Raw genomic sequence first — 20,793 nt, 5'->3', positions numbered from 1 at the left:
CAGTTTGAATACCAAACTTAATCATTTGTAACTTTCAAACCACTTCACCAGTTACCTTCAGATTAGACTGAGTATTAGGGAGATTTACAAAAACAAGGCTGAAGTTCTAGCAACAGCTATTTTTAACACTGGAGCGTGCAATTTCAGATCAGAACATATGGAAAAAGTATTGGATTCTTTTTTTAAAGATCTAAGATTGTAAACCAAATGGTTTGTTTGTTAAGCAAAATTAGATGAACAAACAAAAACCAATATACCACAACTTTGGCCTCAGTGCAAGCATGGAAAATTTCAACTTAACAGTTTTGGGGAGAAAATCAAGATATTCTGAAGAAGGGGGAAAGTTACAATGGAAGTTGAAATTCAACCTTAAACTGTAGTGTGCTCTCACAGCAACCTGTAGGTCACGATGCAAGACACACTTATTTAGCATTTGACTTACTGTTTTTCTCTTGAGAGACAAGGTAGTTGTGGTAAGCTCTCTTATTGGGACCAATTTCTGTTGGTGGCTTTTTCCTTCCCCCAACAGAAGTTGGTGTAATAAGATTCACCTACCTTCACTCTTTATATCCTCATATCTCATAACATGGTTACAACACCCTTTTGCTCTTCACACTTTCTGTGAATGTCCTATCTAATTTGTTTTCTTTGTAGTAGCCAAGAAATTCTGCACCATAGATGTTAGCATATATAAATGAATATTACCTCCCCTCCTGCCCTAATTGCAAAAACTCCTTAAAGGTGATACAACTGCTTAAGTTGAAAAATAGTATTAGAGAAGTATTTATTAATAATAGCTGTCTTTAATGCCATGTGCATTCTGTCCTTTGAGAAAAAAGTTAATCACACAACCTACTTTTGTCCGTTTTCCATCTTTACCCCTAACGTCTGTTTCTTCAAATGGAAATGAAGCGCACCAACACCCTATGACCTACAAATAGTCCATAAACCACAGTTTAAAAACTGCTGGATGGTATGATGTGGTAAATGTTTTCTCAAAATGAATTTGGGATGACCACATTACCTTGGAGTGGCAGCCACCTGAAACAAGTACTAATAAATGCTCTACCATGTTAGATAGTTTATTATTTATGCCTCAGTGCACAGGAAAACTATTTATAAATGTGTTTTTAAAAACCAAACGTTTTTAAAAAAAATGATTAAGGGACAAGATGTTGTGGCCTGCCTTGTCTGTCTATAAGTAGTATTACTATCGCATTTTCCCCTATAGAGAGCTGCGTTATCTATTACAGGGAGGGAAAATAATTTGACACATTGAGACATTTAACTCTGAATGGGCAGCTGAACGTGCAATAAGGCAATTGTTCTCCTGTTTGCCTTACCTTAAATATGGCAGCAGCAGCAACTTGCTTTAGTTTATTTAGAAATAATAGGTTGATTTTAAAAGTTAGCTTCCAAAAATGATTTGTCTTTTTTTTTCCCCTCCTTAAACTACTTTATTATAGTCACCCTTCCCTGGAGATGATGAAGAAGAGGTTTTTGACAGTATTGTAAATGATGAAGTAAGATATCCACGGTTCCTTTCTACAGAAGCCATCTCTATAATGAGAAGGGTAAGACTATAGTAAAAGAGTGAAATATTTTCATGTTTTTGTTGTCTAATTATTGTTTTCCATGAAGAGGGGAATTTAAGTGCCTGCATTACATTTGACATTGTTTTCTCATCAGATTGGTTTCAGAACTGCTTCACTGTTACTTTTTAAAATCAGCATCACCATTTTGATTTAACATGAAACTTAAGTGTTTGACTATTATTTACATTCTCTAGTTAGTAAAAAAAAAATTCCTACAAAATCATTTTCATTCATTAAAACTTCTTACATTACATTTTATAAATTAAACTTTTGTTAATCTCTTAACACTGACCCAGATTTTTCTAGATACATTCTTTCCCAGCCACATTTAAATAGGAAATTCTGTAACAGAACACCTTCCCAGAGACTCGCATGGTAGCTCAGTACTACCACATGAGTATTCTATGCTAAGAAGAGACTTTGGGATTTTCACATTTCATTCTGTCAGGGGTTGGAAATACCACACACACTACATCTAAAAGTCTCTTCTCGTAAGAATGGGAGAGGAGGCACAATTGTAGAGACACAGCATAAGTGAAATACCTTAGGCTAAAGGGTGCAGCCATATGCTCAACTAATATACAGTGTGCTTTCCAATAGTATAAGAATTTTGGCCAGACGCACCAGGGCAAACCCTTAAGAAAAAAATCCATAGCATTGGCAATGTCCCCATAGAATAGACAGGACCATTACTTTTCTTCCAGAAAATGTGCTAAATGAATTTTATTGTGCTCAGATTAACCTCAGAAAACAGATTCCAGTACCTGAGTAGACACAGCATGCAGTTTTGTGTTTCAAACAGAATGCTTAGTTCATGAGATCACCCCGTCTGGTGAATTGCGTGATTTCATTTATCTTCCTTCTGAGATGCTAAATTATTTCACTGTTTAGGAGGGACAGAAGATAGTTTTGCTAACAAATATTTAACCTTAAAACTGAAGGAAAGAAATTCTATAAGCAGATTAAAAAGCCCCATCTGTTGAAATGTGATTAGAGCTTTGTTCCTTTAAATCTTAGACTTAAAATGTTTCAGTTGCTGGATAAAGCATACCGTACCAAGTCATACGACTAAACCTAAAACTATTGACATCTATATCTAAATCTTTTCCAAATGCACTAGATTTAAACTGACCCCATTTAGATAATCTCATATTAAGAGGAAGAGAACTCCACTCTAATATAGCAGTAAAGGAAGACTGCACTATTTAAGATTGCATTACAGGATCTTTCATTCTGAAGCTGGGCAGAAGGAGGCTCGGCTATTCTCCTACAATATTAGGGCAATAAAATACATCCAAGCAGTTCCCAGTCCTTCATAGTAAGGCTATTGATTAATCACAGTTAATTCATGCGATTAACTGAAAAAAAAATTGTGATTAAAAAGATTAATTGCAGTTTTAATCGCACTATTAATAGAATACGAATTGAAATTTATTAAATATTTTGGATGTTTCTTCATTTTCATATATATTGTATGCTGTGTTGTAATTGAAATCAGTATATATTTATACACATTTGCACTGTAAAAATAAATATTATGTCAGTTCCCCTCATACAAGTAGTGTAGTGCAATCTTTGCTGTGAAAGTGCAACTTACAAACTGTAGATTTTCGTTGTTGTTGTTACATAACTGCACTCAAAAACAAAACAATGTAAAACTTCAGAGCCTACAAGTCCACCCAGTCCTACTTCTTGTTCGGCCAATCGCTAAGGCAAACAAGTTTTTTTACATTTATAGGAGATAATGCTGCACGCTTCTTATTAACGTCACCTGAAAGTGAGAACAGGCATTGCAAGGTCTTTACGGGCCAAATATGCTAAACATTCATATGCCCCTTCATGCTTCGGCCACCATCGCAGAGGACATTCTTCCATGCTGACAAGGCTCGTTAAAAAAATGCATTGTTTAAATTTGTGACTGAATTCCTTGGGGGAGAATTGTATGACCCCTGCTCTGTTTTACCCGCATTCTGCCATATATTTCATGTTATACCAGTTTCGGATGATGACCCAGCACTTTATTCATTTTAAGAACACTTTCACTGCAGATTTGACAAAACCAATGTGAGATTTCTAAAGATAGCTACAGCATTTGACCCAAGGCTTAAAAATCTGAAGTATCTTCCAAAATCTGAGAGGGATGAGGTGTGGAGCGTGCTTTCAGAAGTCTTGAGAGCAACACTCTGATGCGGAAACTACAAAACACAAACCCTGAAAAAAAAATCAATCAACCTTTTGCTGGTGGCATCTGACTCAGATAATGAAAATCAACATGCATCAGTCCACACTGGTTTGGATTGTTATCTAGCAGAACCCATCCTCAGCATGGACGCATAGCCCTTGGAATGGTGGTTGAAGCATGAAGGGACATATGACTCATCAGCGCATGTAAATATCTTGCAATGCCCGCTACAACGGTGCTATGAGAACACCTGTTCACTTTCAGGTGACATTGTAAACAAGAAGAGTGCAGCGTTATCTCCTGAAAATGTAAATAAACTTGTTTAAGCGATTGGCTGAACAAGAAGTAGGACTGAGTGGACTTGCAGGCTCTAAAATTTTACATTATGTACAAAAAATGCATTCAAAAACAGTTCTACATTTGTAAGTTCAACTTTCATGCTAAAGAGATTGCACTACAGTACTTGTATTAGGTGAATTGAAAAATACTGTTTTTACAGTGCAAATACTTGTAATCAAATTATAAAGTGAACACTGTACACTTTATATTGTGTTATTGTAATGAATGTATTTCAAAAATGTACAAATCATCCAAAAATATTTAAATAAATGGTATTCTATTGCTTAACAGTGCAATTAATTGCAATTTTTTTAAACATGCGACAGCCCGATTTCATGGATTTTTAAAGCCAGGAAGGACCACACTGGTGATATAGTCTGACCTCCTGCATAACACATAAGCATGGAATTCCTCCTAAGAATTCCTGTGACAAGCCCAATAACTTCTGGTTGAACTATCGCATATCTTCTGGTCTTTCGAGAAGTGATGGAGAATCTAACACTTTTTCCTTGGTAAATTGTTCAAATGGCCAGTTACCTTCGCTGCTTAAAAAAAGTTGTTCCTTATTTCAAGTTTGCATAGCTTCAGTTCCACAAGATAGCAGACAAAGGCATAGTGATCTGTCTATCAAATATCCCCCAGATACTTACCAACAGTGATCAAGTCATGTCTTAACCATCTCTCTGATAAGATAAAAAGATGGTGGCTCTTTAGATTCTCACTGTAAGGTTGGTTTACCAGACTGATCATTCAGTGCTCTTACTGAACCTTTTCCAAATTGTCAATATCCTTCCTGAAGTTTGAACACTAGATCTTGTCACAGTATTCCAGCAATAGTCTCATTAATGCTGTATACAAATGTAATAGCACCACCTTACTGTTTTATATTCCAGTTTATACATCCAAGAGTTGCATTACCTTTCTTAGTTGCAGTATCCCGTTTGAGAGCTCATGTTCAGTTGGTTATCCACCATAACCCCCCAAGTCCTTTTCAAAGTCACTTCTTTCTAGGATCCAGTCCCCTCACAGCTTGTAAATATGATCTTACTTGGTCCATGTCCAGGAAATGGGACTTCTTTTTTGTTCAATACACAGGTTGTAAGGAAGGGAACAGAAGCCTTGCAAATCCCGTCCAAGGTGGATGAAATTGCTTATTATGGAAAGTTGCAAAGGAAGTAATAAAGGTGCCCATTAGCATTCATTTCATTCATGCTATGGTGACTTCATGGGCAAAAAGATACTGGTTATCCTATGAAATTATATGGAAATGGTAGTACCTCTGCACTCCTTCACCTCAGTGGCTAATACTGCTTTTCAGTGGTGGGTTATCCAAACCATTGCTGTCCGTTCTTATTTCTATGCTGCTGATCTGTTAGCCCAGTGAAAGAGAGCGGCCTTACAGAATAGTCACTACAAACTGGACACTTACACTTACTGGCAAGAACAGAGTTTTCCCATGTGATCACCCAGGACCTGGTGTTAGGACTTGCATGTTAAAGATATGGTAGATACTAATTATCCTCTTAGTTTTAACTTATTTTGTTGTGTTCAGGTCATGGATGAGTGTGGTATGTGACAGTATTTAGTAAAAGGATGAGTTAAATGTCTGTTTGGTTAGAAACTTAACACAAGCATAGAATTGAGGTGTTGGCTTATGGGCCCATTTATAGAATAACATGCTTCTATATGGAGATCAGAATTTAGGGTCTTCAGTGACTGGAAATCTCACATTTCCCTCTGTGGCAAAGCATGAAGCAGTTTTCAGCCTTTTCTAACAAAACTGAGCCCTGTGAAACAGGGTATGGAGGGGTGGAGAGAAATGGATGCTGTAAGGACCCACTTTCTCCCAGGTTAAATGAGGGAAAAGATGACAAGCTTAAGTAAATTTTACAATTTGTAAAGAAACTTAGAGCTTTTGCCTTTGCCTCTGCCTCTTCTACTCCATGGGCAACACATTTCCTCTAGGACAGAGTATGTGCTTTTCCAGTAAATCTAATCTCCTTGCTCCTTTGGACTGTAGCATCAGCTACCTATTCTGTATTTTCCCCCCCAATTTTGAGTGCTAAGATCTTCAAAATGTTTTGTTAGCTGCTACGAAGAAATCCAGAGCGGCGTCTTGGAGCTGGTGAGAAAGATGCCGAGGATGTGAAAAAGCATCACTTCTTCCGGGTAAGTAAAAGCTAGTGTAGTTTGTAAAATATTAATTCTCAGAGGCAGGAAACTAACCCACAATTAATTGTTTTACAGCTAATAGATTGGAATGCTTTGCTGGCTAAGAAAGTGAAGCCCCCTTTTGTACCCACCATTAGAGGAAGAGAAGATGTTAGTAATTTTGATGATGAATTTACCTCAGAAGCACCTATTCTCACTCCACCCCGGGAACCCAGGATACTTTCAGAAGAAGAGCAGGAAACATTCAGAGATTTTGATTACATTGCTGATTGGTGTTAAATTTCTAGATACTGTGAAATCCTAGCTAACCGGCTCAGAAGAATACCAACCCTTCAATTGCTCTGTGCCACCTGTAGCTTCTGATTTTTATTCACATGAAGATTTAGTGTACTGTTTAATACTCTTGTGAAGAGTGGCCTCCATGTCATACTTATCTGAGCACTGGAAAGCAGTTCTATAGCATTTAAGCTGAGTTGGTGACTACAGGCCACATTAAGCTCCCTCTCATGGACACACTTAAATCTGTACTGTAATTTTTACTTTTCTACAGCAGATAACATTGTAAAATACATGCCTTAAGTGGGTGGGGAGGGAGATTTTGAGCTAGATTGATAACCATTTAATTTTATTCAGCCATCTTAAAATAGAAGTTTGGGGTGCTGTTGACATTCATGAGAATATGGTTTTTATCTGGAGAAGGCAAATGGTCAGTTTTTAAAAAAATTACTGTAATGTCCAAAAATGTTTAATTTTAGACTTATGCACACTTTCAGCTTGTTTTAAAATGGAAACTAAGAACTGATGCCTTGTTTTGTAAATTTTCTATGGTATTTATTAGAAAAAAAGTGTTAAATGCCTTTGCGAGAGAACAGTAAAAGTGCTTCCATAAAAACAAAACACAGACAGGTCCTGAAAGTTTACCAAAGCCACTTGCCAAAACAGTTTTTGCTTTTAAGCATGGCTTAAAAAAAGAAAAGGGGGGGGGGGAAGGGGAGGGAGAAGGGACTCAGCAGATAAGAATGTCTGTTCAGTCTTATCAATAGCGTGTGTTCCTAAGTCCATCCACTTCTGTACTCTTGAAATCCAAGCCTTTTTCCACTAATTGGACAAATCTTAAGTTAATCATACCATATTTAGCTATCTAGTTCATCTTGTCTACTATATATCATATCTTAGAAAACAAAAGGTTTTGAATGTATACATGCTGTGAACATGTATATTTGGAAGTTGTTGTAATGCATTCTTAGTTACAGGCATGTAATTTAATTGTACCACTTCATGAATTTTGCACAGTGGCCATGTGAACACATCACAGAACTCTGATTTAATAGACTAACATTTGTATACATTTTGGGCCACTGAATTCCAGAACTTAGATTGGTAATTACGGAGGGTAAAAGCAATATGTTGTAACAGAATGTATAAATATTTTTGATAAGTGTATATTTTATAAACTTCAACACTAAAACCTGTACCTCAAAAGTCAAAAAATAGTTTAGACCAGATACTGTGTGTACTTTTAAACTCCTCCATAGAACTATTTTTGGCTGTCAGTGTTCTGTAAGTAAACAGCCACTCTTGGAAACAAGTTCAGTGTTTTCCTTAACTCAATAACATTTATATTTGATCCTGTGCTTACCTCTTGTAGGTTCATCTGGGTACCTGGAGAGAAAATGGTTAGCAAAGACTGTAAAAATCCAAAGTCAAATGAGTGCAGATTGTGGAATTACATATTCCAAATGAAATACGAAAGAAACACAAACCATGCTGATCTTTAAAGAATGGAGTAGTGAAACACCAAGGTGTTACTTTTGAAAAGTGAACCTTTTGTAAGTAAATGACTGTTGGTTAGAACACTAAATATCAGAAGTCCTGAACCATGAGGCCTCTGGGAGAAAATGGGTTGATAGACCTGAATAATGTATAGGACAGTTTCCTTTTAGGCAAAAAGGAAGAATGGCAACAGGACAGAATATAGAAATCATGTTTTTGGTTTATTAAATGAAGGTCTTAAAGTGGGAACAATATAATTTAACTTGTTTCAAGATGCTGATTATCTTTGAAGTGCGAACGAAACAACTTAAAAATTTAAGCACTCAATACTTTTGAGGTACAGTCTGTTTACCCTTTTGGGCTCCCAAACATATATAGAGAAAAAAGTGTCTAAAAGAGGATGCTTAGCATTTAAAAAGCACCCTGGGAAATACCTTTTTGTAACTACATCTTGTACAGAATTTTTCTTCATCTAAGTAAATCACTAAAAAAAAATAGTAGGGCAGGGTATGTTCACACAGTTAAGCTGAAAGAAAGCACTAATTTTATCTCTGTAGTTTTTTAAAATTATTTTTAGGCAGATTAAGATTTTAACTAGATTGTAAATATATTTTGCTATACTTTATCTGTATGTGGCTGCTCAAGCACTTTGTAAGGAAATTAGGATATTTTAGAATGGTACACTATGCATTAAAATGAAATGTGCCTTTAACAATGTCATTCGAAGTGTTTTGCAGTCATTAATATCACAAATTAAAGTATAAATAGTTTGTAACTTGTGTCCTAAATATGATTTTACTGATTGACTGTGTAGTGACTTACATATTTCACTCCCCCACAGATTTTTCTGAATTTGATATTTAACCACCATAAGAGAGGACACTTAGAACAAAACTCCAAACTTTTTGGTAGAACCTTAGTTACTAATTGCTGCTTACTTTACACTGGCACACAGTCCAAGGGAGCCTAATATGACCATCTGTGTAAGAGCACCCTTTAATAGCTTAATGTTTACAGGGATGATGGTATATAAAGATTAGTTCCTGTTAATTTAAAAAAAAAAGTGTTATACATGGTTGATTCCTGACTAAGCAAAGCCGAATTTTACCACTGTTCATTTTAATAAGTTGTAGCAACTTTTCACTTACATTTTAATTAGCAGCATATGAGCAATGCCTACTGCCTTCATACTACAGGTGTCTATAAGCTACTTTAAATCTAAATGTCCAGGTCATTGGTGATGCAGCTGAGGAATCCTGCCCCTTCACTAATCAGGCTGATTGATAATACAGCACATGATGTATATGCTCATTCTTTCCTAAACAGATGCCTCCCTTGGGTACTACTCTACAAGCTGGACCATGAGTCTTCTGAGCATGGGTTACCTGCTGAACCTAAAAAGCCCCTCTCCAAAGAGCACCCCAAGGGGACCAGAGTAGGAGATTATCCTGAGAGCTAGAGATCATGTTCCCTTATGTGAGAAAAGGTAGTGTTTATTTAAAAACCACCACCCATAAAACATCTGGGCCCATTCTTTAGCACCACTCAGTCCAGAAAGTGAAATAAATGGGGACAGTTACTTTAATAGGAGTACTTGCTTTCATGAGCTACAGCTTATGCTTAAATAAATGTTAGTCTCTAAGGTGCCACAAGCCCTCCTTTTCTTTTTGTGAATACAGACTAACAGCTGCTACTCTGAAACCTATGGTTAAGAAAAGACTTTCAAGAGTACCTATGTGAGTTAGGATCTGAAATTAAAACTGAGTTGTCTACACGTTGGAGCCTGTTTTTAAAGATAAGCTTATGAATGGGATGAAAATAGTCTACAGCTAACCCTTATTTACTCCTGTAGTAGGACTGACGTATCAAAGGCTGCAAGGCCTAGAAAAAGTCCCTCAAGTTCAGAAAAATCTATTCTGTAGCACCTATGATCTGACAGTAAAGTATTATTCCTCCTCTCTACAAGGGATTGGGCCTGTAGGTAGATTAGAGGAGTTGCCTCAGTGCCACTACAGCAATCCTCAAAGCAGGCTCCTACTTTTCTTCTCTGGTCGTCAGCATTCTACCACACCCTCGCTCTGTGCTGGAGGATATCTTCCCTCATGCCCAAATTTTATGAAACATGCTTCTTTAGGTCAAACTAACTTTGCTGGGGATTACCTTTGAAGGGGACATCCCATACAGTACTTTCAGCTTCAATCCTTGGGGTTTTTTTAAAAATCAAGTCTTAAAATAAGCTGCTGTAGGTTTACTAAGCACAATACCTGGTAAGGTTACCTTAGCACACTGTGCACAACACAGGTCAACCAGTTAAGAACCTTAACTATTCAATACTTTGAAAGGCCCTGGTTTAGCTCACAGGCACTGGAACTGTAAGAGCACACAACAGTAGTCTAGGGCAAGAATATCAACCTACTGACAATCAAGGGAAAGTTTATGAAGCTTGAATGCAACTTATCTCCACCCAGTTAGTCTGGATATGCAGGATACCACCTTTTACTCTAGAATGGGAACTAATGATCACATGTAGTCAGGACTTCAAATGGCATGAAAAACAAAACAAAAAGAAACTTAAAGCTGCCACATTTCAAGTCTTCAGTGAGAGAAAGGAATTAAAACTGAAGCAGCAAGAAAACAGTGAGCACTATTGACAATTAGTAATATTAGCACTGGGCACAGAGCCCTGCCTTGGATGGATTAGGACCAGATGTGTAGCAGCCTGACCCCCTCAGCTGTTCATTTTGATAATTAAAGTAAATCTTGCACCTGTGATGCAAAATTAGTTCAGAAACCAGAAGTACATTTGTTGCTTTGAACACAAAGGGACACTGTCAAGAGGCATCCAGTTTTGGAAGCAATTAGTTTGGGGGAGGGGGAGACAACTCCTGACTTAACTCCTCAGCACCTGGACTATCATTTCAAATGCTAAGTGCTAATTTAGAGTGCATCAGTGCTAAAAGCTTAACTATCAGCTAGCCAAATTTGATATAGATGAAAATGACAGGGCAGTATCAGTATTTGACGTAGTTTATCATCTTTTGTAGAATGAGATGTCAGTGTCCAAGAATTCAAATAATTCAGTCTGTTTCTTTTAGTTGCTTCAGAGTTAAGTGAAATTCACAGAAACAGGGTGAGACCTCAATGAGAATCAAGGAGGCTGTGCCAACAATGACTAATCTTTTCATAACAAGTTCAGAAGCCTTCAGCAGCAGTTGTGCAAATATTCAAACTGCTTTTGGGCAACTGTTTGCACAGTGGGTTAAGTCTACCATACTGTAAATTGCAGCTAACTACAAATATTAAAACTACACTAGAGATTAAAAATTGCCAAGAGAATGAGTGTGAAAGTATTTTTGATAGGACCCATACTGGTATGAAGATCTGCCAGATTATGTTCAATCTTATACTGCTCCGACTATGTCACATTCTAGCAAAATATGCAAGGCAGTAAATGTTTTTGGAAAAGTTTATTGGGAATTACATAATTTCAATTGTTTTCCAAAATACATTTTACTAGATTCCCTACAAAAGAAATCTAAACTATAATATGAAATTGAACTTGTTCCAACAGTCATTAAATATTTACTTCCACTAATATATACATACAAAATGCCACACAATTATTTTGTTTACCCTTGGAATGTGTGCTGTGTTCCAGCAGTTTGATTTTCATATCCTCCTCCAGTTCCACAATATGAAGGCTCAGTAGCAACACTTTATACATCCTTTATTATAGGCAGAAATCAAGTGTTCTTTAGAAATTAAATGTAACCTTAGCAATTTTACAGCTGGGGTAGTTTGTCCACAGGGGTGTCAAATTTGAAGTCTGCTGGGAAGAGATCTGGAGCTCGTGGATAGATAAGTCTATAAGATTGGCGGATTGTAACATCAGCAACACCAGCAATATCTCCTATTTCTAGAGGAATGAACAGAAGCAAATTAAGCATGGATTAACCATTTTCTCTTGCTTTGTTTTATTTCAAATACCATTTTGTAATCAAGTTCCTAAGTTTTGCATTTAAAATCAGAACCATAACTAGAGGTAAAGGCAAGGAAGAAAATACTGTTTTGGCTAAGATCTGCAGTGAATCTAAATGAAGAGACAGAAGGAGAAATCACTCAGAGGATATTATAGAAGCAGCTAGTGTTAAGACAAGCAGAGGAAGTAAGGGAAGGAAACAGTTTGAGGTATGCAGGAACTAGTTCATGTATGAATTAAAAAATAAGGATGGTAATTTTGAATTTGATAGTGAAGTGAATGAAGGTCTGTAGAATTGTTTGAAGATCATGGGGGAAGTGCAGAGGAATGTCATTTCTACTTGTGTATGTGAAAGACAGGCAAGCTGCATTTTAGAGTCTGAGAAGACCACACAAGTTGTGTAAGTCTAGGTGAGAGACAAAGGCACACCACAGAGCTGAAGTATAGGAGATTTCTTTACCCAAGAGACATTCTTGTCCACTACAAACTAGCCTCAAATCATCCTCCCTTGCAGTTGTGAACACAGGATGATTTGGGGGGTGGGATGACATACCCAAGATGCAATCTCCAGCCCATCCCAGCTGCCAGAGTGGTTTATAATTACAATAGGGATACTAACAACCACCACGTTTACATTCTGAATATTTCAGCAAAGCAGGATGTAAGTGTACAAATGCTTAGTTGGGCAAAAACGGTGGCTGTAGACTCAAAACTAGCATAATTTAAACAGCCCAATTACTAAACCACACAAACTGAAAGTCAATTTGTGGAGCACAGCTAAACGGTGCTTAACTTTTACATTTCAAGCTTCATGAGAAAAATGTCAGTTATTGTGGGTCTCTCATTGTCCACCCATGAACTGGTGGCTTATGAAGCTCTTTTAGACTTCAGTGAAACAGATTTTCTTTGCCTTAAATTAAGTTTTTCCTACATATTGCCTGTTGAAATAATGGATAAAGCTGGATTGTGAAGATTTTACCTTTCTGGGTCCTTTTCTCTGCTGAGGCTTGTGATGCCATATAAATAGCTGCAGCTGCTACAGAGATTGGACTCCTCCCAGGAACCAAGTCCAATTCCACAGCTTTACGTGCTATGTGTGTCGCTGCCATCTGTACTTGTTTAGGAAGACCCAGATTTGAACAAAACCTTGACATGAAGTCTCCAGTTGTGATCAAATCCACACTGGTTTCCAGAGCCTTCAAAATAAGCTTAAAACACCGACCTATTTCTTTCTTTGAAATCCTGGACACTGCACATATTTCTAAATAAAGAAAGAATTAAAATGTAGGTTTAGTGATGTTTGTTTTCCAATTTAAGCATGTAAATTTCTCCATAGTTGTATTTTTCAGCCCCCCTCTATAAAAGAATGGTCACAAAGCAGGCCACCACTGTAAACAGTTAATACTTATACCACATTTGAAAATTTCTTGTTAAATTAGACAATTTTCAAATCATGCAAATCCACTGCTAACTGCTCTGCAAATGACCATGGAGTCTGACTATCTTTAAGAGGCAAATGTGATGCACAAACAAAAACAAAAAAAAACCACACCCCACAAAAACAAAACAAACAAGTTCCATTCAAACATGGAGCTGTTGATTCAAATGTAGATGGATGAATCCTTGCAATGCTCAGATCATCAGGCAACACCATTTAGATACTTCCAGTGGTATTCAAATGTCATATTCTGAATTTTAAATAGTAACTCAGGAATATCCTTAATACAATTAAACTTCCAAGATAGCTAAACCCAATAATCCATTTGAAGTAATGGGCTGCATATAGGAAAATCCTAATTAGTAGTACTGTTCAAGTAATTAAAATAGTCAAATGTAGCCTGTTGCTGAAATTAACATTCACTGTAGCCCCATTTCTGGATCCTACCAACATACTGCTAGAATACTAGCTAAATTTATCAAATAAAAATAAATATCTTTAATCTGTACAACTGAAAACTTACCTTTAAATGTTCTAGGAACGCCCTCTTGTCTACAGGCTATATAGAGACAAGCAGAAGCAATGGCATCATTACTTCTTCCCTTCAGGCTCTTCTGCTCATACACTTGTTTGAATAAATTATTTGTTCGATCCTTTAAAGCAAGAAGACTAAATTTAATTATCTCTAGGCCATTTAATTAGCAGCAATATCAAAAATTCATGTGCTCATTATATTATGCTAACTAAGTCAATGCCAGAACAATTTAAGGAAAGTAGACACGAACTTACAACTATATTTCTGGGAAGGTTGATTCTGTCTGCCATGTTAGTAATTTCTCTAAAGGCATTCATCATTGCTCGATCAGAGCTGCTCATAGTCCTGCGATTCTGGTACTTTGAATTTCCAAATTCATCAAAACTTGCTGCACCTGTGCCCTGAAAAATGATTTTATTATGAACCTGATTCCATACTTGAAATATTTCAAGTACAAATTTTCCAGGTTTATAAAATTCTAATTCAAGACTTAGTTGGAATACATAAAGTGAAAAATCTCAAAATCAAGCAGCGTTCCAAACTGCACGTGTAATATCTATACCACCATAACTCCACTGTGAATCTCCATTCCTAGGAAAATCAGAGGATTTGGGAGAAGGGTTATCAGGAGACCTTGCAAGCATTCTCAATCTAAAAGGAAACATGGATACATAACAGGTAATGTGTCCCTTTAAAACAACCTTACTGTTGAAGTTAGACATCCCCACTGGTTCATTGTGGACTAGCACAAATTCGCTAGCTAATTCGGCTAATAAAGCATAATTAAACCTCTGCCTTTGTGAGCATGCCTAGATATCTTACACAAAACCTTCATTATACTACTATTATATACCATGAACACAAGCCATATTGCTGAATTGGAACACTGGATGTGCCCATTACAATTGCTAAAGCCCAAGCGCACTAAGCCAAGCCTCACACGACTAATACCCGAGTGCCATTCGGTCTGTGCTGCAGCTCATTTTGGCTGAATGGTAGATTGGAAAGATGAAGTTTTATGATTAGGACAGTGACAATTTGTTCCAATGATGGCTCACACAAAAAAAGTGGAAGTCAAAGGCTGAATCAATTCATAATGATTGATCCAAAACCAATTTGTGGGATGCTGCTTGCTTAGAATAGGAAGCATTTTAAGTTGTTGCCATATTCAGAAACCAAACGTTATGCCTGAAAAAACCCTAAGGATTCCCACACTCACTCCAAGAAAAATTGAGAAAAATGTTAAAAAAATTAAGACTTGATTACTCAAACTGGCAATGTCAATGCATAATCCCTACATGCATTTCCCCCTCCCATGTCTCTACAATTTACGTAAGTGTAAGATGCTTGTCGTGAAAAATTTTATCATTCCTGCCCAATACAAATTGTTTCAAAAGTTAAAGGACTTGAAGGAAACACCATATTGAAAACAGCACCTTTGTCAAACAATGCATGTCTGATTAACATGGCTGAAAATCTCCAAGCACTGCTGCCTTTTAAAGGTAGGAAAAATGATTACTTTGTAATTAGTCTTGAGTTAAGATATCCTCTCTGGTGCCACATAGCTAATGTCAGATAGCTCTCTTGGAAGCACCTTGCTCTTTATTAGAGTTGTGCCTCGATGCGTAACAGAAGAATACTTATTTGGAACATTTCAAGAAGCAGTCAAAGTTTTCCACCTTCAATGAGAGTGATATATTGCAATGTGCACAGATACTAGCGAATGTCAGGGAAGAACAGTGATTTAGTTACACAAATCCAAAATGTTACACCTATTGCCTCTTCTTGCCTTCACTGAGTCAAACTACCAAGCTCTCATTACTAAGAAAATGCCTGAAAACCAGCTGTTGCAGTAAACTTCATTGTAGGCCATTCAATTAATTCTTGACTCTGTATGTCTGCATGGTGAGTCCCTGTCACCATTAACTCCTTTCACACGGAAATGAGATGGCTCCCAAAGTAAAGAACTAACAGTTCTTTAAATCATGGACAGAAATTCAGATTTTTCTGAATGATCAACAATCTTCCCTTGCTAACACCTTCAAATAAAATTCATTGTGAGTGGTACACAACTTAACTTGCTCAGACATCTTTGGGTGTTTAGGCAGAACTCATCACTCCAGAAAGAATACAAGTGTTCTCTATCCACAACAAGGGAGAAATCATCATAAAAAAATAGAAATTTATTTTCATGTGCAAGAAGAAACTTTATTACCTCCTGTTTCAGGCTTTTAGGAAACTTGAGAAACTGCTGCAACTCAAACATCTGAGGAAACTTCAGACTCAGTGCAGGATTATTTTTTATTATGAGCCACACAGGAGAAAGGTGGACCAACCACCCCTCATCCCAGGTGCTCTTGATTCTATAGCATTGAGCTGACCATTGTAAGGCACCTCTCATGTGAGAAGAGCCCGTAATTAACTTTCTTTACTGGACTCAGATTTTGTAGTCTCTAAAAAAGGAATACCAAGCTTTAGTTACAGATGTTCCTAGTTTTCACTGTATCACTGCAAGTTAGGTTTCCTTTGCTAGTGATGATAATCACAATTGCCTGTCAATCAAAAGTGGAAGACTATTTCCCCAGTTAAACCTGGTATGGAACACCTTTCCTAATAAGACAGGCTCACCCATCAGATTGTTAAGTTTTATTTTTCAAAAAGCAATCTTGAACTGCAACTTTTTAATTGTTCTAGTTAGGAGCTCATGAAATGTATTTAAGTGTACTGGAGGAAGATGGATCACAGATTTTCGTTTAGAAGGTCAACCAACACTAACAATATGGGAAACCTTTTGCTGTATAAAATGGGATTTCACAGTGCAAAATGCACTTCAGGGCATGAAGTAGGGAAGATTTTTGTTTACAATATCAAAACAAATAGCAAACTTCTAAGTGGGTCATACTACTGTGTCAAACTGGTACTAAACTTCCATATGACTAGTTTTATAATCCTACACATGTACAATGCAGCAGGATAACAGTACATTAAGCCAGTCAAAAATAATGTACACTACAAACTGTTGGAACATTCAGTAACTAGGAAAATTCCAAATTTGTATTTTTAATGTTGTTATGCCAAACGAACAGTTAGATAGCATTGGTGATAGACATGCATACAGTTATCTTTCTCCTCATCTTAAATACTAAATTGATACAATATTTCTCATGAAACACAGCCTAGTTTGAATACAGAATTTTAACTGATGCCTCAAAGGATTTTCAGGTATATTCCAAATGTGAAAAATTCTGCAGTTCTAAATCTATGTATGATTCCTTAGGGATACACAGTCATTTTTCTAACTGCATTTTCCTTAGCAGCAGCCATGGAAAAGCAAAGTAGGTAGCCCCACAACACTATCAATGAGTTTTACTTCTTACCGAGAAGGTTCGATTAGTCCAGTATTCCTTCTTACTACCCCCTACTCCACACAGGAGGGGAAACTGCCAAATCTGGACCATAACAAGTAGTTATTGTGAAGAATTCAGTTTATACCAAACATTTTATTTTTATGGCATTCAATTCTCTGCATAGGTTTCCTGTTACCATATAAATATGTACTTGACATAAAATTTTATTAAAAATGTTAAACATTTGTATTTTAAAATGTTACCTTGCCAATCATTGTAGTCAAATCCCCATCACTCAAGAGCGGATTCTGGGTGTCTCCAACTCGAGATGGGTCTTTTGTTGCTTTATCATTGCTGAAAGTTCTCCACTCTGACCCTACGTCTATGACCCGGTCACCTGAATTCATAAAAAGTAATAATCTGCATTATTGTAACACATTACCTCAAAGTATGTTGCATTCATTAAGCCTCACTATGCAGACTGCACCCCTCTGAGCTATCAGCTATAGCTAGGGATCATGTCATCCACCAACAGTCACTTCTGGGATAACGTGCAGGAGCTATTTAACTCTACAAAACACTAGAGGAGCAGGAAGTAAAAAAAGGTGTAACTCAAAACTGCAAAGAGGATTTAAGTAAGGAGAATGTAATTACCTGGGTAGGTATTTAACCAGAATACACAGTGTTAAACTTTCCTACTCTTACAGAGTGCCCTGGGATCTTTAATAACCAAAAGGAATTAAGACTTCAGTTTCAAGAGGCTGTTCCAGGAGCCTATTGCTCCCTGTGGGCTTTCTAAGGCATTGATTAAACACTAACTTGAAAGGAAGTGTGTCACCTAACTAGATCACCACCACCACTTCTTGCAGCATCAATTATGTTCCTTCACCCTGGTCTACACTGGTGGGGGGTGGGGGGGGGGGGGGGGGAGAGGAGGATCTACGTTACGCAACTTTAGCTACGTGAACAACGTAGCTGAAGTAGATGTACTTAGGTTGACTTACCATGGTGTCTTCACCACGGTGCGTCAACTGCTGCTGCTCTCCCATCAACTCTGCTTGCGCCTCTCACGGCGCTGGAGTACAGGAGTCAACAGGAGTGCGCTAAGAGGTCAATTTATTGCAACTAGACTAGACACAATAAATCGATCCCCGCTGGATCGATCGCTGCCCGCAGATCCTTCAGATTCTACCCTTCATATTCTCTAAGTCCTGACCCAGTCTAACCCTGCTTAACCTAACATCTGGCAGCGTCACCGAATGTGTGTATTGAATATTTACGCATGATTTTTTTTTTTTTTTTTAAAGTACTGTGCTTTAGGTTATCACTTTGTTAATTCAGACTAAGAAAAAGAGCCAAACCCGTGTTCTGTGACTGAACTGTCTGCCTCAGATACACTTTGGGTTTCTATACCTGCATCATGTTACGGGAGCAAATGGTAATGGTCTGAGGAGCACTGCAGTTGTCTCTTCCTGACAGCTTTTCCCACCCCTATTGCTCCACTCTTGTCTGTCCCAATCTCCTCCTGGAGTAGTTATCACCAAGCCAGATTTGAAAACACCAGCATATAAGAAAAGGAGAAATTCATTAGCTATAACTCGGTAAGACCTGAGAAGTAGCCCCGCTCTCAGTTTTTATTTTTTTAATATTAGAAAAGAATCTACAATGCAGTAACACTGATACAAATAATCTGAGAAAAGTCTAAAACATGGTCCTTCCGAAGAATTTTAATGTTCAAGTCTAGGGAATGTCTGCAAAAATATGACTAGAATCAACTGTAGGAATGGAAGGGAACTCTACAGGTCATCTAGTCCAGTCCCCTGCACTGAGGCAATGCTAAGTATTATCTAGAATATAATTATAGTGACTGCATAATACATTTCCACTACAGAAATCTGATTAGTATAAACTGGAGTCTGATTTTTTACTCCTGATGAACAGTGCTCAGACCCTCAAAAGGAGGCTTGTTAGCAAGACTAGTATAAGGAAATGTAATTATTTTGTCATTAGGTAAGGATCCAAAAAGAGTGGTGATAACCATAAGCAACTAATAGTGAGAAAGACACTGGTACTCTGAGATAGTAACAGTTCACCAAGTTATAAAGAATAAACTTCCCCTCAGAAAGACCCTTTAGAAGAAACATGTGAAGAACAATGGATATAGGCCCAACTGCAAAATTCATGGGAAAAAAATTTGTAAAAGGAACATTTTCTTCATAAAGACCATGAGAAGCATGTCTGACGTTCATTAAGCTAATCAACTTGAGACAAAAACATCTTTAGATAACACTGAGCAATTATTTGTGAAATTTCTCCCTTACCAACATAGGATAAGCCTATTTAGCTGTTCAACCCAATAGGTACCTAGTGGTCTGTCTTAACTATATTCATACCTATGCATCACCTTGATGCTTACAGGGTGGATAAAAGTCAATGATTTTTTTAAAACAAAAAAAATGGATTTATTTAAATCAGATTTTTTTGATAAAATGCTTTTTGAGGGAAAAAACCTATCTAAAGATACATTATAGCTCCAAGATATCATTATGGAACAGGGATTATAAATTCTAATTCTATAGTATGAGACAAATATATTCATGTAATGTTTAAGAAAACTTTTGTAAAGGAGTTCCAATAGTTTATGGATTAGGGACCCAATCTTATGGGGTTCCAGGGGCTTCTGTATAGATTATTTAGGTTAATCTTTTTATCTACCCAATGGGACTCGGTGTTAAGTCTAGAAGATACTATCAGAGATGCGTAATTTTGCAGTTCTCAAACTGTGGCTTTGTGTCTCCACAGATTACATGCTTGTTAACAGAAAAAATGTTTTTAAATAAATAACACAAATATATAGAGGTAAGAAATAACTGACCACAACCCTATTGTCCCTCTGCAAATTTGTGTACACAGAGTCAATCCCTTACCTCTCTCTGAAAAATGTGAAAAGGGAGGGACAGGCAGTAGAAACAAAAGTGAAACTGTTTGAACAGCATATTCCGGAAGTCTTGAGGTCTTTCTGAGTGTAGCCTTCATTGATTTGAGATCTACCATATTCTCTCATTAGAAGGGAAAGCCTATAATGGCAGCAGACTGTAAGAGAGACCCAGTTTGGGAATAAACCATTCAAGAAATACATGTTTCCTGATGATGTTTTAAAGAAATTCACACCAGTGAACTGGTGGAAGTCACTTAAGCACTTGGATTCAGAGACTGTTGAAGTGACAACCTCACTTAACAGTAGTAGCTTCTTCTGCTGGTGTAGAAAGAATATTTTCTTCCTTTGGACTAATTCATTCCAAACTGAGAAATCGTTTGGGACCTGAAAAAGCAGGAAAGCTTGTTTTTCTTTTCCAGATTATGAAAAAAAAAAAAAAAAAAACAGGAAAATGAAGGTAAAGATGACTGAGTTAGCTGCAGGAGCCAACATTTT

General features: G+C 37.1%; 2 protein-coding genes across 11 annotated transcripts in view; one reads left to right on the top strand and one right to left on the bottom strand.

The window, feature by feature from the left end:
* PKN2 (protein kinase N2) overlaps positions 1-20,793 on the top strand; it is a 136,081-nt gene that overhangs the window by 112,881 nt on the left and 2,407 nt on the right. For 4 of the 9 annotated variants that reach the window (XM_073357144.1, XM_073357141.1, XM_073357140.1 and 1 more), the window contains exons 20-22: positions 1,467-1,574; positions 6,205-6,285; positions 6,364-8,223. In XM_073357144.1, the coding sequence (XP_073213245.1) occupies positions 1,467-1,574; positions 6,205-6,285; positions 6,364-6,567 (393 nt within the window). In that variant the 3' untranslated portion in view covers positions 6,568-8,223. Of the gene's footprint in view, positions 1-1,466; positions 1,575-5,211; positions 6,296-6,363; positions 8,224-20,793 lie in introns of those variants that run through there. The other 5 variants (XM_073357147.1, XM_073357148.1, XM_073357142.1 and 2 more) reach the window with 5 other exon arrangements.
* The window catches only part of GTF2B (general transcription factor IIB), a 32,413-nt gene continuing 16,520 nt past the window's right edge, over positions 4,901-20,793 (bottom strand). Inside the window, exons 3-7 of one of the 2 annotated variants that reach the window (XM_073357149.1) lie at positions 17,624-17,757; positions 14,268-14,414; positions 14,002-14,131; positions 13,020-13,301; positions 4,901-11,977 (exon numbers count right to left, since the gene is read on the bottom strand). In XM_073357149.1, coding sequence (XP_073213250.1) covers positions 11,844-11,977; positions 13,020-13,301; positions 14,002-14,131; positions 14,268-14,414; positions 17,624-17,757 — 827 coding nt within the window. In that variant the 3' untranslated portion in view covers positions 4,901-11,843. The remainder of the gene's footprint in view (positions 11,978-13,019; positions 13,302-14,001; positions 14,132-14,267; positions 14,415-17,623; positions 17,758-20,793) is intronic. The other variant, XM_073357151.1, reaches the window with a different exon arrangement.

The sequence above is a fragment of the Lepidochelys kempii genome, chromosome 8 (assembly GCF_965140265.1).
Source record: "Lepidochelys kempii isolate rLepKem1 chromosome 8, rLepKem1.hap2, whole genome shotgun sequence".
Lineage (NCBI taxonomy): Eukaryota > Metazoa > Chordata > Testudines > Cheloniidae > Lepidochelys > Lepidochelys kempii.
Note: the sequence above shows the minus strand (reverse complement) of the source record. Positions and strands in the feature narration are given on the sequence as shown.